Source organism: Homalodisca vitripennis, chromosome X, assembly GCF_021130785.1.
Source record: "Homalodisca vitripennis isolate AUS2020 chromosome X, UT_GWSS_2.1, whole genome shotgun sequence".
Classification (NCBI taxonomy): domain Eukaryota; kingdom Metazoa; phylum Arthropoda; class Insecta; order Hemiptera; family Cicadellidae; genus Homalodisca; species Homalodisca vitripennis.
The window spans coordinates 30,152,619-30,170,587 of record NC_060215.1 but is presented as its reverse complement, the minus strand read 5'-3'; the positions used below and the strand labels follow the sequence as shown (position 1 = coordinate 30,170,587).

At 33.5% G+C, this 17,969-nt stretch overlaps 1 protein-coding gene across 2 annotated transcripts in view; it reads right to left on the bottom strand.

The window, feature by feature from the left end:
* LOC124368874 (PHD finger protein 12) overlaps positions 1 to 1,977 on the bottom strand; it is an 88,233-nt gene extending 86,256 nt beyond the window's left edge. For both annotated transcript variants that reach the window (XM_046826346.1, XM_046826347.1), the window contains exon 1: positions 1,609 to 1,977. In XM_046826346.1, the coding sequence (XP_046682302.1) occupies positions 1,609 to 1,659 (51 nt within the window). In that variant the 5' untranslated portion in view covers positions 1,660 to 1,977. The remainder of the gene's footprint in view (positions 1 to 1,608) is intronic.
* Positions 1,978 to 17,969: the final 15,992 nt, after the last annotated feature.

The window sequence follows — 17,969 nt, the reverse complement described above, 5'->3', positions numbered from 1 at the left end:
CACTCACAGCGCCACAGCTCAGAGCGCCAACACAACCGAATAAACAATCGAATCCACGCTCACAGCGCCAACACAACCGAATAAACAATCGCATCCACACTCACAGCGCCACAGCTCACAGCGCCAACACAACCGAATAAACAATCGACTCAACGCTCACACCGCCAAAATAACCGAATATACAATCGCATCTACACTCACAGCGCCACAGCTCAGAGTGCCAACACAACCGAATAAACAATCGAATCCACGCTCACAGCGCCAACACAACCGAATAAACAATCGCATCCAACGCTCACAGCGCCAACATAACCGAATAAACAATCGCATCCACACTCACAGCGCCAACACAACCGAATAAACAATCGACTCAACGCTCACAGCGCCAACACAACCGAATAAACAATCGCATCCAAACTCACAGCGTCACAGCTCACACCGCCAACACAACCGAATATACAATCGCATCCACACTCACAGCGCCTACAAATTTGTGGGAAAAAGAAGGATACGTGTTTCTTCTTTCACCAGAAGTGTGAGGTGGCACCAAAGCCCGCACTGATGGCCAGGGCTACTTCGGGGATTGCACTTTTGCCGGAAAAAGAAAAACATCCCCAACGTAGTACCTGAATTCAAGCTCAAACAACGTGAGCGCTCGTAAAGGATAAATTTAACTTTAGAACTAGGCCTCCTAGTACCAAATTTATGATAACCTAATCTAAACCTATTTATATTGCGTAATAACTAGTAGTTGAATTCAAGCTCAGATAACGTGAGCGCACGTAAAGGTTAAATTTAACTTTGGAACTACTGTAGGCCTCCTAGTAACAAATTTATAACCTAATCTAAACCTACTTATATTGCGTAATAACTAGTAGTTGATAGGGACAGAGTATAGTAGATGGAAACAGAGTCTATAATAGCCAATGTCCTCTGTGTAGTAACAAAGTACCAACCAAAATGTGGAACATAATCAAAGTTGGAGGATCTCAGCACAAAAACTGCACTTAGCACCTAGGTGTTACTACAAACCTGATCGCATAAAGATTTTATCTCTTGAATTGTTAAATATTTTAAAATTTGTCAATTAGGCTACATATCTTGAAATATATTACAGTGTGTATTATAGGCCTAAGTTCATTATTAAATCCATTTGACTATGATTATAAATTATAGGAATACCAATGTGAAGATAACATAAATAGGCCTATTGATTTTGTGTAGTCAATTCTATAGAATGTTGCTTAGAACAAAAGTAGAGTACAATTCAACTTTTTAAAACAACTTCTCTTCAAATTATACATGATTTGTATGTATCTGATTTGATGGAACAGTGAACATCTAATCAGGCCTCTTTAACATGAGTATGTTGTATTGAAGCTGGTTCACAGATTCTCTTACATTTTTACATAAAGGACTATGTATATCTAGACCTAAAAATAGATATGCACATTGAAATATACAAGGTCTGGTGGTGTTATAATATATCTCATTTGAAATATAAGCGTCATAAATACAAATTATTGTTCTCCCTAAGCCAGTTTAATAATAATAAGTTGGATGGATATTTACAACTGAACATAACCTATAACAATGTAGCTTACTTACGTCCATCAAACCTCCAGACGTATCCAGGTCGTACTCGATGTTCGACGACATTATATATATTTAAAAAATATATCCATCCAGTGTCAAAAATCACAATTTTAAATTAACTATAGATACTAAAGGTCCGTTGATGGAGTTTTATAGCTCTATTCACTATGTATTAGAAAATTATAGTTAAAAATCACTCTGTACGGTATTATTAGAATAACACTTCTCTAATCAAAATGTAAAAAACACTGCTTCAACAAAAATTCTATATAATATAAGTATATATAACATTTTCGGCTTGTTTAAGGTTACATTTTCAATGTAAACTACACAGTTTCAATCGGTATCATAATATCTACCACAACCAACACTTCTCCACTCACAAACATCAACTGACTGAAAGGCCTACACAACACAGACCAAGAAAATTCCGACAACTAAAAAAAATCAGGCAAACTATATTTTACAATTAAATGTCATTAAAGGAATAATATATTTTCATATAAATATATGTTATAGTTGAATTAAACGATTCCAGTGATTAATTATATTAGTGACATGAATAACAAGATATACAATCGTTGAAAATAACTTTAGCTTTTGTTGTCATTAAATTAGCTCTCATGACCCAAAAATGTTTATTACAATTACAAACCATGTTTAACTGTAAAATAGTGTAAATATATTCAGGTTCCATATAGATGTTACAAAGTAATAAATATTAATAATTTAAAATAAACATGTATTAAAAATATTCTATTTTCAGGTGGACGTAAAAGTACGGTTTGAATAATTATGAACGCTGTAAGGGCAACTTTTCAAAAGAATATTTCATGCCCCTTTCAAAAGTTGTTACGCCACTTTCGGCCTTGAGAAAGTCATTCAGTGTATTAAAAAGGTTAGTGCCGCTAATCAGAAGATGCTGACCCAGGACAATTAATTGTACGATGATTGGAATTTTTTATGTTGTTCGACTGCTTAAATTGTAATTTGTAATGAATTGGTTTACTTGTTACGTGAAACAAAACAAAGTGTTTTCACACAAAGGTTAAACAACTTTAAAATGTAAATAGACGAAAATGTAAATATATTAGAATCCTTGAATATTGCACTACAGGAAGACTGGTGTGGTTTCCAGAATGGTGCTCTCTTTTGAAGTATGAATTTAGGTATAGTGTGTTCACATTAAAACCCCAAAATGATCACAGCATAAGACAGGTATAATATTCGGTCAGAGTTACTCGAGAGTCCGCAAACTGAGATAATGTATGAATTACAAATATTCCTAAAATATATTACTAAACTCAATTTCTTGCAGACAAAATCGATGTGATCCTGGAATGTTAGTTAATTATCAATAAAAACTCCAAGAAATTTGAGACATCACACAGTGATAACTGTAACTCTCTCCAAATTAAGTTTGGCTGCGCCGATCGGTTGGATCTACTGATGATACAAAAATCTAGTACTTGAGTTTTTGCTTCATTTAGCAATAATCGGATTGTTTGATATGCTATCAAATCACTAGTTCCTCTAGAAGCAAAATTCTCAAGATCGGATCGTCTCTGAGCTGATATGGAGATAGAGGTATCAAACACAAACCGAGAGACGGCTATTGATGCCAGAAATGCAAGATAGCATATTGTTAATAAATAGGATAAAAAGTAGAGGACCCTGTACCGACCCTTGAGGACCTCCGTACTTTTTCTCCTTTAAATGTGATAAAACAGTTATTTTACAACGTGTAGAATCCCTGAAGTGTACTCAAACAGTCTGAGTCATTCTCGTAAGATATGACGAGATCCAAGAGTGAGAAACTCCTCTAATCCCGAAATAGTCAAGTATTTGTATGAGAAATTTGTGATGGATTATATCGAAGGCATTAGTGAGATAAAAATAATTCCCTTGGCCGATTCTTCAATTTCAACAGCTTACGAAATGAATGAAACCACATTGTGAATAGCCTCAGTTAGAAGCTATTTCCCCTCAATGAATCCTAATTTTTTAGGGTGAAGTAAACTGACTTTATTTATTATTTGTGGCAAAACATTTCGTGGAATTATTCTTACACTTATCAAACATGTAATTACTGTTGTTTATAAAGCTAGTTTTGTTCGAAATCAAAATCAAACTAAATACAACTTTTATTTAGTTACAGATGATGACTTTACCCACATATAAAGATATATTATTTAATAAGTGTATACCCAGCTCAAGATGAAGAAGTCTGTCGGAGTGTGTTAGCTGAATCTGAACACGCTTGTAGTAAGACGCGTCCACTGGAAATAAAAAATGTGCTACTAGGATACTTATTAGTATGATATGGAAGCATCAGTTTCTTGATATGGTACGAGAAGGGTGTTCGGACGAGAAATTAATGAAAGTGTGGTATGGGAGTACCCCAACCGCCTGTGGGGGATATCTCTGATTTATCGATGATTATGATATGATATCCAGGCAGATCCTTCCGACTATCGATGAAACACGGCATCCCTTTTATTGCTTTTTGAATTCTCCACTTGATCACCCTAGTATTGAAATCACCGGTGACGAACAGCTTTCCGCCAAGGGAACGAAGACAATATTCTAAACTGTACATCTTGTAATAGTAGTCGGGAGTCTTTCGTTGGACTTTAAACAGCTGATGTATGCTGCTCGCTACTCTTCACCCAAAATAACTCTGTCCGTACCGAGACTTTTTATTAACACGTTTTTTCAACACTCAGATAGCAGCATCGTCTTAAAATGATCGAAACCCAAATTTGCCTGTCCCTATCTCGATACTTCTCGCCGATAGCACATACTTCCAATTTTGCCTTAGTGATTTATAAACTTCAAAACAAAGTTGTTCTAGTTAATTTTAAAGAACATACACGTGACTGCTTAACGCATTATAAAGGACACTTGATTATTATCTTTAAACAAGATAAACCGGGCACATTTAATGTAGGAACATTCTTTAATCGCCCAGGGAAATGGTGCTATTAGATTTACAAGACAAATAAAAGAGGTGATGTGGTTGAAGTAATGATGGGCGTTATATTTTGTGGGTTTACATTTCAATATAAATATTTCCTAAAAGTCTTTAGATTGTGAAATACAATAATCACAGTCGATAATCTATGCGCTAAAAATAAAAATAATAATAATAAAAGATTTCCTATAAAGACAGAGGAAAAAGGTAGACAAAACTAAATTGATGGTAGATATCAATAGAAATAATCACTTACCAATGGGAAACCAAAGTAATGAGATCAGTAAGCGATGTCTTTGAGGCCAAGGAGGGAAGAAGCAGAGTTGAGCGGCCATTTCAATAAATGCGCGTAAAAGGGTGATGTGGAGTTATAGTGCGTATGGGGAAACTGGAACTGTGTGAAATATGTAAGATTAATAAAAGATTGTAAACATTATAATTTAAGAATATAAGTTTGTGTAGTAGTTTTCCTTTGGTAAAATCCCCATTCATAAAACGTAAAAAAACTTTTAAAGGGCTATTATACTATATCTTTTCATAATTCTATATTTTTTATAATTTTTTTCAGCTGTGAACTGTATGTATATATGATTTTAGTGTTGTAATACTTTATGTAGTGTTAACTAGATAGGTGTAAAGAATATAACGGATAAAATGGATATTAGTAGTTTTTAGAAAACTCAAACCGTAATTAGAAGTATTTCGGAACAAATTGTCTATATCAATGAGTAGTTTATTAAGAAAAGTGACCATCTGGTTAGGGAACAGTAATGTTCTTAGTTAGGTCACGTAAGAAAACAGTTTGAACTTGTAAGATAGCTTAGTATTCATTATTCAGATAAAAGTTTTAACATTCATTCATTAATTGAAATTGTTCGTGGACAGGATATCACATACATTCCAATTCTGTCTTGATAAAAAAGAGATAAGAAGGCAATGCATGCAGTTCTTGTGTCCATATTCTTGCAGTAAACTGTTGTTTTCGTTTTGGTATGATAACCATTAATTGTGGCCTCTTTGCCGTAGCGGTCGCCTGTATCCCTGTTAACCATAGCCACTAAGCCGTCATGGGATGTTTGTTATGTCAATTTACTGAAGTTATGTCTGAAGTTACTGTTACTTTTTTTGGCGTAACAACTGACCCTTTAATGCCAAATTACCTCAGTATATGGGGGAAAGCGTTTGGTTTACGAGTTATTATATCGAGGACATCTTGCTAATTTTAAATCAGCTTTTCCGCCATCTGCAACAGAAAGTATTATTATTATTATTACACCATATTAGTAAATTAAGACACTTGACTTAAGATCGTTCTGGAGTTATATCCCCCCAGTGGTTCACGCATCCGGGAAGCACACTAGTATAGTAGCCCCCAACCGAGAGACGCATGCTTCAAATGGGTCACCCCATTCGGGAAATACACCCACTGAGTGGGTCACTGTGTATCCAAATAGGCCCATCGTATCCAACGACAGGGCCTTATAATAGCCGAAATGGTTGTACTCAGCAAGCAGTTGTGGTTTTAAAGGCACTCGAGATTGTGTCTCCTCGAAATGTAGAGTTTTACAAGTTACACTAAAGCTGGACTAATATTTTGTTTCCAGATAATATAGTATACTATACAAGTTTCTATCTATAACGACTTGGATTATAGATATTTAATATTCCAGAATACTACGACCAAAACCATCAATCAGACATCCAAGAAGATAAAATATTTTTTGATCAGTAAGCTCCGAGTGAATATTCAGTAAAATTTATTACTAAATTTTTAACTATTAAATATTATCTGGTTTGTCTAAAATAAAAATCACAGTTCCAAATAAAAATAATGGATTTATTTTAAATTGGCAAATTAAAAAGTTCAATGTTTCAGAATTTCATCACTCTCTATTTTCACCAAGGAATTGACAAACCATTTAATAATAGTAATAAGGTCCTTTGGCAAGAAATATAGATTTCAATTAAATATATCAAACTAATAATCAGAGCTCTTTTCTGAAATAAAATATTAAAGTTTTCAAATAAAAATCAAATACCACTTGGAAATAATAAAAATAAAAATGTTCACTTCTAACTAAGTTCAATCAAAATTTAAAAATAAAAAAATCAAACCTCTCTTTCCACTAGTTGTACCTTAACTTTCAAGTCTTTGCAATTCAGATACAACTCTCTCAAACAATAATTAAAGTTCAATTAATTTCCAATAAAACAGTTCAAATTAAATATTAATAAATTACTAAATTAACAAATTTCCAAAATCCAATCAAAGTTATTAACCAAGTTCAATTTTCATTGCAAGTTTGAACCAAATATAACTTGTTTGATTCTATTGTGCTTTATTGTTCATCAAGAATCAGTTATGCAGATTGCTCTATACCTTCTATAAATTTAATTTTTCCTATAAAAAAGACAACAAAATTAATTTAATATCAGATCTGGAAGACTATTTCAATCAAACGTACAATAAATTTGGTGCTTACCTCAAAATCCTTCGCGGAAAAAATTTAGAAACACGGCGCGCACTTTAATCAACTAAATTCACGATAATTACCAAAAAGGGCAGAAAATTATGAGCTGGCAGTTTTTACAGTTCCCCTTCTGATGGACATCCGCGTCGTTCTCTCATTGGCCCAGCCATATCCAACTTGAGAAACAACTGCCCTCTCAGATCTGACGTAACTACAGTACACAAGACAAGTTCTGATCAATTCAAGGCAGTGAACCGCCTTCCTAATAATTTAAAGTTACCAGCACTAACTTGCCAAAGGATTACATATTCGTATTTATCCTAACTTCTCACAGCCTGATTAAAATTAAATCCCAATATTTCTTTCCCAACAATTTCATTTCATTTAAGTTTTAATTAAAAAAATCAACCAATGTAGCTTTAAAAACGCTACACTATCGTATTTACGTCTTGTAGTTTAACATATGTTGTCATAAAAGTAGGTATTTTTATTAATATTGCTATTAGGTATATTAGTTCATTCAACTAGGTTAACATAAGTTATTATTTGTTAGTGTTACGTTATTATTGAGTGCACTTTATAAGAAAATGGAGAGACCGTTCCCCCCTTTTAAGCCCTATTCTACTCTTCCTCATGAGTTACTGACCTGTGCGAGGATCTAGCAAAATATGGAGGATAGTCGATGCAGTATAAAGTGGGTGATACTCAAAAACAAAATATTAAGAGATTTAAGTGTTTCGTTCGAGATGGAACTCATTAACTAAGTACCGACGAAATCTACTCGAAAAGGTTTCGAATCCTAATAATGAAATCACGTTTAATTTTAATTCTGTCCCGCAAGGGGTTACAGAAGTTGTCTGGGTTAGACAGGGGTTTTTATAAGTCGCAAACCAATGAAGGCAGACGCTGATAATACGGACCAACTTGCTGTCACCTTACAAATCTCAAATTAAAAAACAAAGAGCCTTGGTTTTTAGCATTCATACCTGCGAGTGAGGCGGACAGCGAGGTGATTTGGGTCATATTTTGCGTGATAATCCAGAGTAATCCGTAAACCCTCACCTCCAGCGACATATTCAAAGTAGAATGCATTAGAGCGAACCTCCCAGTAGAAACGGGTATAGTAAGATCGGAAAATGGTTAATAGTTTTATGTAAGAGTGTAAGTTTTAAAGGGAATCATAGTTATTAAGAATGACAATGATCTGGTTTTACCGTGGGCACTAATATTGGGTGAGCATAAGAACAAAAATGATCCTCAATATGAGTTTATATGTAAAGACAAAGGAATAGGGGAAATAATTAAATCTAGAACTATCATAGCCAAAGCTAGTGTACACATTTTTCAAATGGGAGCGAATATACCATAACTGTCAACTTCTCAAAATCATCTTATAAAATGCAATATAACTGTGTACAGTTACGGGAAAAGAGCGGAATATGCTGTTTAGAGTTAAGAAAGGTAGTGCTCAATATAATATTAATCTCTTCTATACCACAACGGCCATTTTAGTAGTATCATCTCTCATTGTAGCATTTGAATGTAAATACTTTTAATCCTAATCATATCCCCTACAACTACGAGGGTGAACAAAGATGTTGTAATACGAGTATGTACCCTGCGTGTCAGACTGTGTCCCTGCCACAGAGCATTAACAGGAGAATGAGGGAATCGTATAAGCGCAATGTAAAGTGACGATAAAATGGACTTTGTTTTGCAGTTTATCGGAATGGTTCAGCACAAATGTGTAAGGGTTGTCTAAAACGGGGGTTTTAATGTGCAGGGAAGACTTATGCAAACATTGTAAAACATTTATGCTCCTAAATCGCCAGTGCTACATATAGATCGAAACAATGAAGCCTAAGACTACAAATATTTTATACAATTGTTTTAGTCTATAAACACGACAGGCTGTAGCGCTGCACTGGTTGAATGAGTGGAGGAAAAGCGCGGAGTTAAAAGTGAACATGCTGGGGGGGGGCTGATAGGTCAAAATCGAGGTTCTAAAAATATACGGGTTTGGCGGAGATTGTATATTGTTCGTATTGTTACGTCAACGGGTTCCTTAAATGTTACAGATAAAAAAAAGAGAGGAAGCCTTACAAGACGAAAGCTTATCAGGCAGTGTAAACTTGGGGATCAAGAGAACCAAATCAGAAATTATTCAATTTAAAACTGCCGGCTATAAAGTAGTCAAGATATGGGAGTGTGTATTAGCTCAGTTAAAGAGAGAACACGTACTAAAACCACCTACAGATTCTAAACAAGCTCCTACTTAATCTCAGAGATGACTTCTTGTGGAAAGGACAGGGAATGCCAAAACGTATAAAATGTGATCGGAGGAGACCATTCCAAGTGTACACGTCGATCTTTCTATCCGATTGTTTATAAGAGGATCATTTAACCGAGGAGCCACCCTACCATTTAGTGAACGACTGAGAATGAAGGAGTCGGTTGATCCCTTCAGGAGTCTAACCAAAGAAGACAAGTATAGTACATTTAGAGCTACTAAGAGCACGATGGTGGCAGAATGGACCCGCTCAAATAGAATCTTCGCTCCGTGGCAAAATTGATGCCAAATTATTTCTGGGGGGAATTCGCCCTGAATATAAACAGTATAAAACTTCTATCATCAGAAAACTGGGTGCATTTTCCATTTTATTAACAAGTCCAAAGGTTCAAATAAACACCATAAAAATCATTGTAGCAGTACATTGATAAAGTACTTAATCTCTCTAAGCAAATCCACAATTAGCACAATTTTAAATTAATGTTTTCTACCCAAAAACACACCTAAGTAACCTTCTCTAAATATACTGTTCGTGCTTGGATTTTAAATTCAATTAAACACAAAGAAGTAAAACATATCTACACAGACTTGATTGTATATAACCGTGTTCTGTACAAATGAAAAAAAAATCCTAAAAATTCAATGCATTGCCTTCAGGCTTCAAACTACGTAAATAGTTCCAAATGTCTCGATGTCAAATTCTTATAACCGACCTTTTGGTTAATTTTTTTTAAACCTGGTCAAAGTTTTCATAGTGGTCCAAAGGGTTGCTGCCATTTGTTTGCAATAAAGTAAAAAGTTTTATTGAAAATAAGCATACATAAGTAGTAGTGTAAACCAAGAAACAATTATTTATCACAGTGGTAGTTAAAAGAGGTTAGTTACAATACTACTTTGGAAACTCACTGAAATACTTCGAAGCTGATAACAAATTGTAATCAGACTACTGAAAAGAAACGTTAAACCAGCTTGAAGTGGCATACGCATTTTTATTGTGTTTTGTTCGAGTTTTATTTATCTGTTAATGTTTATAGAGTAACACCCTTCGTATGCCGTGTTGAATGTATTGAATATATAGTATTGAATAAGGAAGAAGAACTATTTACTGTCAGCATCATTATTAATTACAGTAACACTGACTTATATTTATTATAAAACATGAATTAATTGGTGAATAGTCTAATAACAGATAAAGACTATTGTTCTAATTCAGCATAATATATTTTGAGAATTTTATTAATTTTAACAATAATTCGATACTGCCATGACAGTTCCAGATATTATGAATAAAATATTCCAATTATTAAACACTTATTAGCTAACACGTACTACCAATTTAATTACTTTGCTATTTTCCACTTATAAAAAAGCCCAGAAAGTGGGATCTAGCAGTATGAATATATTGTTAGCAATGCAAATGTTCCTTATCACTGTTAGGAGGCACCCGTGCTGCCCTATATGCCTCGTTGTAGTTTACTTCTTCAATTATAATAATATAATCTGATCTTATAAGTTTCAGAAAACAAAATTAGTTATATCTATTTTGGCTTTAAGAAGCAAATCAAACTATTTTACAAAAATTTGTGATTTTTTATGTGTAATATGCATTGCACTACAACATTTTATCCAACATGATCAAAGGCGCCAAATTATCGTAAATAGAGAATGCACCAGGACTGGTCCCGGTGTCTTGTTTGGGCAGCACGGGCCTGGTAATAACGATAACATGGCTGAGTGCGCGAGAGATAGTGAATATCATTGGCATGACTTTCCTCTGTAGCTGAATTCCACTGACTTGCCTCCATCACCGCAGGTCTTCGGTCATATCGGTTGTACCTGATGTCTCGCTCCGACAAATGTTCTATACATGCTACTGTCCTTACATTATATGTACAATGAACAGTAACAGAGTATGTGTTGTAGTCTGCTTATGTACAGTAAATAAGATATATCTTATTAAAGAATTAATACATTTTATTATGGATTCAAAACAATATACTAAATAGTTTAATGTAGATGAATCCATAGCTAAAGCTTGGTAGGGATTTCACTAAAGTATCTCTGGTGTCTGGAATTAAGGTGTTGTCTAACTTTTCTCTTGTTAAGAAATTCGTCACTATCAATCGGACTTACAAAACTTGAGTATTATGGGTCTGAGATTTATAGCTGAAGTTTTACAACATGAATTAGATTGTTTGACTAATCACTAAGCTGTAGAGCATTGGCAAGACGTTGTAAATACTATCAAGTATTATGTTCTTTGATTTTCCTCATACATTTCATTAATTATTAAATTACTTCTATGTGAGTACTGTTCGAGACTATTAAGTTCCTTTGTAAATTGCGAACTTTTCTATTTAATAGAGCATTTTTTGTTATTAGCTTAAAATCCTGTTCATAGATTGCAGTTTTTAACTTTTTTGTTCGCTTAAGATAATTTTAACACCACTGATGCTAGTAGGACAAATTTCAATTGAAGCGCCACAATCTTGTTTGGTCCATACCAGGACCATAATTAGGATCTTACTTTTGGTCTGATTCAGGAGTTGTCAAAGTTCTCCATGTTTCACAACATTAATTAATAGGTCCGTAGAGTCCCTAGTTTTCTCAGAACTTAGAATCTCACTATGTTCCTTGCATTGAAACATGCCACCGCATGAAACATACCTAGGTCTATGAGTTTATCATTAAAAAGGTGTTTTTAAATTCTTAACCAAGTTACATGTTGCAGCGATTCACTTGGGATTTAGTATGATTAGATAAATTTATTCTACATCTTCTGAGAGAACATCTACTCTAGGAACAATTTAAATATGATTGCCAACTAAGTCCAACAATAAAAACTTATTCCCCATGGGCATTATGTATAACAGTGGAGAAAAGTAAGAATATCGTTGGGGCTTACATTGAGTACAGACCTTTATAAATTATTATATTTGAATAGGATGTAGATTTCCAATGAAAACAATATTTATAAAAAATTAAAGAAGTGATTCAAAAGATCAAAATTGAATAATAAAAATAATTTTGGTATTGTTTAGGATGTCAACCGACTTCCCTTAAGAAGTTGTTGAATAAATCAATATGATTTATGCTGGCATGAATTTAAAAAAAAAAAACTCATGTTATCGGCATATACGAGTAACATGTAAATGTATATGTTTATTTATTTTTTGTTATGTTGGGACTTGGTTTCTTATGAGGTAATTTTGCTAAGAAGGTGATATAATTTTGTTTAAACTGATATTTGCAAAATGTTATATAATAGGATTTCATTTTATTTAGATCTCACGATTGCTTCTTTAAAAGGGGATTTGTTTTCTAGCGTATCTGGCTGCCGTTGCAACTGAAGACTCAACCACTCCCATCTTTATTCAATTTTAATAAGTTGCGCTGAATGTATTGCGACCGCAGGGGTGAAGTGAAGTAGCAATTGAGTAGTTAACTTGAACATGTGTTAGTTACGCAACTGACACCAGTAAATGTTTGATGGTTATTTTTGACAATGGAAGGATTGTGAAGGAAACAGGATTTTTCCGGACATTTGCCATCGTTCAGTGAAACAAGAAATCAGTAACACTACGTATCGAGATCTGCAATCTGATCTCTTCTTCAGGTAATAACTAACCTAATACATAATTACAAACTAGGTAAACTTGACTTAGGCGTGCCACAACGCTCTGATAGGATTTGTTTATTTTAACCAAGTCAGGCTCATTGGTTGTTATGGCCGTATAAATAAATAAGTAACGTTTATAGTATACTAACTGAATGCTCGTGTTTTGCTTCGGGATCTAAACATAAACTTGTTACACTTAGTTTGTCATAATAATCACTCAGATTTATGTTTGAAAAAGAATTAGAACTCTTCATTTATGGTAGAAAGTACGTAAATTCTCCGTCACAACCATGCATTACAAATCTCGTGAAGAGAAATGTTATGCCTTATATAGTTTTAATAACAATAGTACGGAATATATATATATATATATATATATATATATATATATATATATATATATATATATATATGCAATATATATATATATATATGTATATATTGCAATTTAATATGTCATAATAAATTAAGTACCGATACACAGATAATATGCCAACGACCCTCATGTTAGAGAATCGCCAGACTGTCAAGAGAGCTATACTCAAGAGCATGTCATTTTCTTCATTTTACTAGTTTTACCTTGTTGGTTTAAAATGTTTAGCATAGTTCAGTTAACATATGAATGGTCAATTCAATAATTCAATACATCTAAATTGTTAAAAATATAACTCTATATTAAACTCAAATAACATATTTTTGTGTTAAAACCAAATAGCACTAACATAGATTAATATTAGGTATTTAAGAATTCATCCACCGAATAATCCCCAGCTCTATTAGATAGTTCTTTAGAAAACATTAAACTTTTTAAAAAGAATCAATTTAATTAAGTTGAATGGGTACTCAACAACATTATAAAATAATATTGAGCCTTTATTCATATATTTTAGGCGAAGTACAGTATATTGCATTATCGTGTGCCTAAGGGTATAAACTGTTTGTGGACTATAATTTATTAAGAAAATTGTGATATACACAAAAGTCCAAGTTGTGTTATCCCTCACACAATCAATAGTTTATCAAGTGTAGTTAGTAAAGGACTAGTGATAAGGTAATCTGTTAAATAATGTACCTCTAATACATTTAGATCTAAACATATGAATTCACTAAAAAACAATACAATGAAATTATACATAGTTATTGCGTGTATAGCGATTGTGCGTAGTGGTTACATGTATGGCGATTGCATGACAATTTCTTAACGTGACTTGTAGTATTATTCAATGTTTAGTATAAATTTAATGCCACTATTTACTCAGATTCTCATTGCTGCCTGCCTTTAAACTATGCAAAACTTGAATTATCCACAACAAAATATTAAATTTAGTGTAAATGCAAAATAATTACAAAAATAGATGTGAATAATGTATATACATTGTTTTTGCACGCGTGATCCTCGCCGATAAGCTTCACATGGCTTTTGGGGCCAGGCCATGTACTATACAAAACGAATAAATGAATTGAATTGAACTGAATTGTAGAAACTTAACAGGATAATGAATATCGTCTTCTGGTTATACTACTGAATCGATAAATTAGTAATTCACATCCTCAGTGGGGAGCTTTTGCGATAAAAGAATATACGTTAATGTATGTTGCAAAGTCGTCTTTAGGAGTAAGAATCGAGTGTTTCCTGAGCCATGATGTTTCTTTAGAACTAAAATTGCTTACGTCCAGGTGAATCTTTTCTATCTTTTGGATCTTAAACAACCGTACACAGATTTTTCGGAATATTTACAGTTACATCCTCTAACTCCTGTAACCTCCCATCTTATACGTCTAAAAGTAAGTGTGATAATGCATAAATTATTATGACATATTACGGTATATTCTTAATGGAGACAGTTATTGATCACCTGAATTCAGACCTAGAGGGAGTTGTCAAATGGTATTTTATCAATGGACTAACTCTCAACGAAAAGATCAAAACTCTTAGAATTAAATTGGACAGCAACCATTGACCATGTCATGCATGCTATCCAGCGTGCCTTAGGCAGACTCAAGAATCTTTATATATTTGTGTATTTACTCACAGAGACATCAAAACTATGACTCGTACAGTCACTGGTCCTATCAGTGTTTTACATCTATCATGCATATGGTAATAGCTCCTCAAGAGGTGATACTGAGCGAATACAAAAACTCCATAGCAGTGCTATATACTTTTTCAATCTTGGACTATTCGCTTATGTGTCTGGTTACGGAGAGGCTTTAAATATGCTACCTATGGAAAATAAATACAAGATACTTACTAGCAGAATTGATCCACAAGTTTTTTTTTCCTTAAGGAGCCTTAGTACATGAGTGAGAGTCTATCATACCGGGAGGAAGTATGACAACGAAGAACCCGAAATTATCAGAAGCTTCACTTTCCCAGAGTGACGAGGGAGATCATGAGGAGTTTCTCGTTCTTTGGCCCGAAGGTGTACAATTTTCTCCCTGTATGTCTCAAAGAGGACATCCTCTCAAGTTAAAAAAAATAATTAAGAAGTTTTATCTCTTTAGTTTTTAAAATTATAAATTCAGATGTTACGTATGTATTGATATGTTTATTGTTATTTATTTATTCTCTCATATAGTTTAAATAACTACATTTTATATCAAGGATTGCTGTTATAGTTTATTAAAGTGTAGTATTTGTAAAAATTAAACATGCCATGAGTTGCTTTCAATATCAGCTTATCTATGTAACGCTCGAATGAATAAAGGCATTTTTATTTAGTTATTTATTTATATATACTTCTAAAGATTTTTCACCCAAAAATAAACTTCTCTACTTTAGGCAACAGGAATAAAATTCTGGTGGGAGAGTTTCAACTCGTGTGTTTCTTGAGTCACGAAATTATTATTTTCCCAATATCTCACAAAGTACAAAACCTATGCAGAATTAATTTAAAAGGACTTCTCAATAAATTAAGGATTTGAATTCCGTAATGACTATTCATTTTGTAACTATCTTAGTTGCCTAATCTTAGTTACTCCCTAAAATATTATTTTTAGAAACTTCAGCTTCCTAGGTACTGCATGAATAATGGTAGGTCAGATTCTTCGTCGAATTGAAGTAAATAGAAACTACAACTTAATGTTTAATGTTTAACATACTTACTGATTGCAATTTCCAAGATCCTTTCTTAGTACACATATGGAGTATATAAAGAATATTTGTCCAAAGTCTGATGGTCCAAAGACTAATAATGATTTAGAAAACAGTATCAGTCAGCCAATGGTATTTGGCTATTAAACAGGTGCTCTCTGGACATAGGTATACCACGTTATTGCTCAGGTCAAGACAAACATATTTCTCCATATGAACATGGGTTTGTCAATGGTGCCATATGATGCTTAGTTTCTCATCTGCCTGCCTGTATGTTTTTTTTATAAAGTAATAAATTGAACTATACCGAATTTGGATCAAATATTTATAATAACAAGGCCATTTGCTGAAAAAAAATATATATAATGAAATTATCTGTGTGTGTGTGTGTGTGTGTGTGTGTGTGTGTGTGTGTGTGTGTGTGTGTGTGTGTGTGTGTGTGTGTGTGTGTGTGTGTGTGTGTGTGTGTGTGTGTGTAAAGCAACAGCTGATGATGTGTGTTTATTGCAACTTTATTGCACTTGTTTATTACTGATTGAGGACATCCATGCATCTGAGATCTAATTCAACTTCTTAAATTCCTCTTTTAATCAATCTTTATCTGAGCATAAGCTGTTTGCTCTAACAGACAACGAATAGGCAACTTATTTTTGACAGATATTTGATAGTTTGATTGTGATTGAGTTTATGTGTTAGGTTAGTTATCCACCTGAGGAAGAGATCAGATTAAAGATCTCGAAACATGGAATCGCTGATTTGTTTTTGTAGCACTTAATGATTCCAAATGTCTTAGGAAGAATCTTGTTTCATTCAACAGTCCTTCCATCATAAAAATATACACTTTAAACAAAGAACAGATCATTGTTACAGTCAATAATCACAATGTTCATTGGTTACGAATATAGTTATTTATATTAATGGCTAACCACAGAGTTTCCATTGTGTATTACTTGTATTCGTTACTATTGTAATCGAGCATATGGTACAATGCTACTACTGTTTGTTGTACATGACTTTTCAGTAACACCATACTATTGGTACAATTATGCTTACGTAATACACCACTAGCTCCTCTAGAACTTTACAGAGGCATAGGTTTTTAGTAATACTGTACAAGTGGCACAGTCCTTCTTTTATAAGTAATTTGCCTCAATTTGCCCACAATACTCCTTCTAAGTCCAAAAGATATCAGAAAGCCTAAATTCTGGAAAGAACTTATAAGGGAACTTTTCCGAAGTCATTTTAAGAGGCAAAATCTGTTCATCCTGTTCTTGTCTTTCACCCGTAAGACTAGTGGTAATCGATGACGTCTTATGAAACGATGTTGATTTGGAGAAACAAGATGACAAACTCTTTTATAAACAATTTCTCCAAACCTGAAAGGAGAGTGCACTATTTTGGAATCGGCACAACTACGGCTGTGTTCCGGATGGAAGAAAACCGATCAGTTATATTGGACAATGACAAACCCATAAAAACGAGATTATCAGCTATACCATGTACAATACGCAGAACTACAATCAATCCAATTAGCTTAGCTAGTGATATGATTTTATTGGCTGATTGAACAGACTCACCGATATAGCATTTGCGATAAGGCACGGTCGTGCAATTAACATTTGCTTAAGACGGATAAACTGACGAGGTCGACTGATTCATCCAGCCACATGAACACTTAAGACCTAGAAAGAATCCTTCTAAAATGACTTCAGATATGTTCAAATTTTATTCGATTTTGAATTTAAAACCACAAAGCATTTTGTTTTTTCAAATTCAAATTCAAAAATCCTTTATACAATAAAATGTACATTGTACAATGAATAGCGTCGACCTACAATAAGTATAATTACTAATAATTAATAATATTGAATAATAGTTAAATAATAACTAAAATTTGCATAGATTAATTAAATTAATACGAGCAA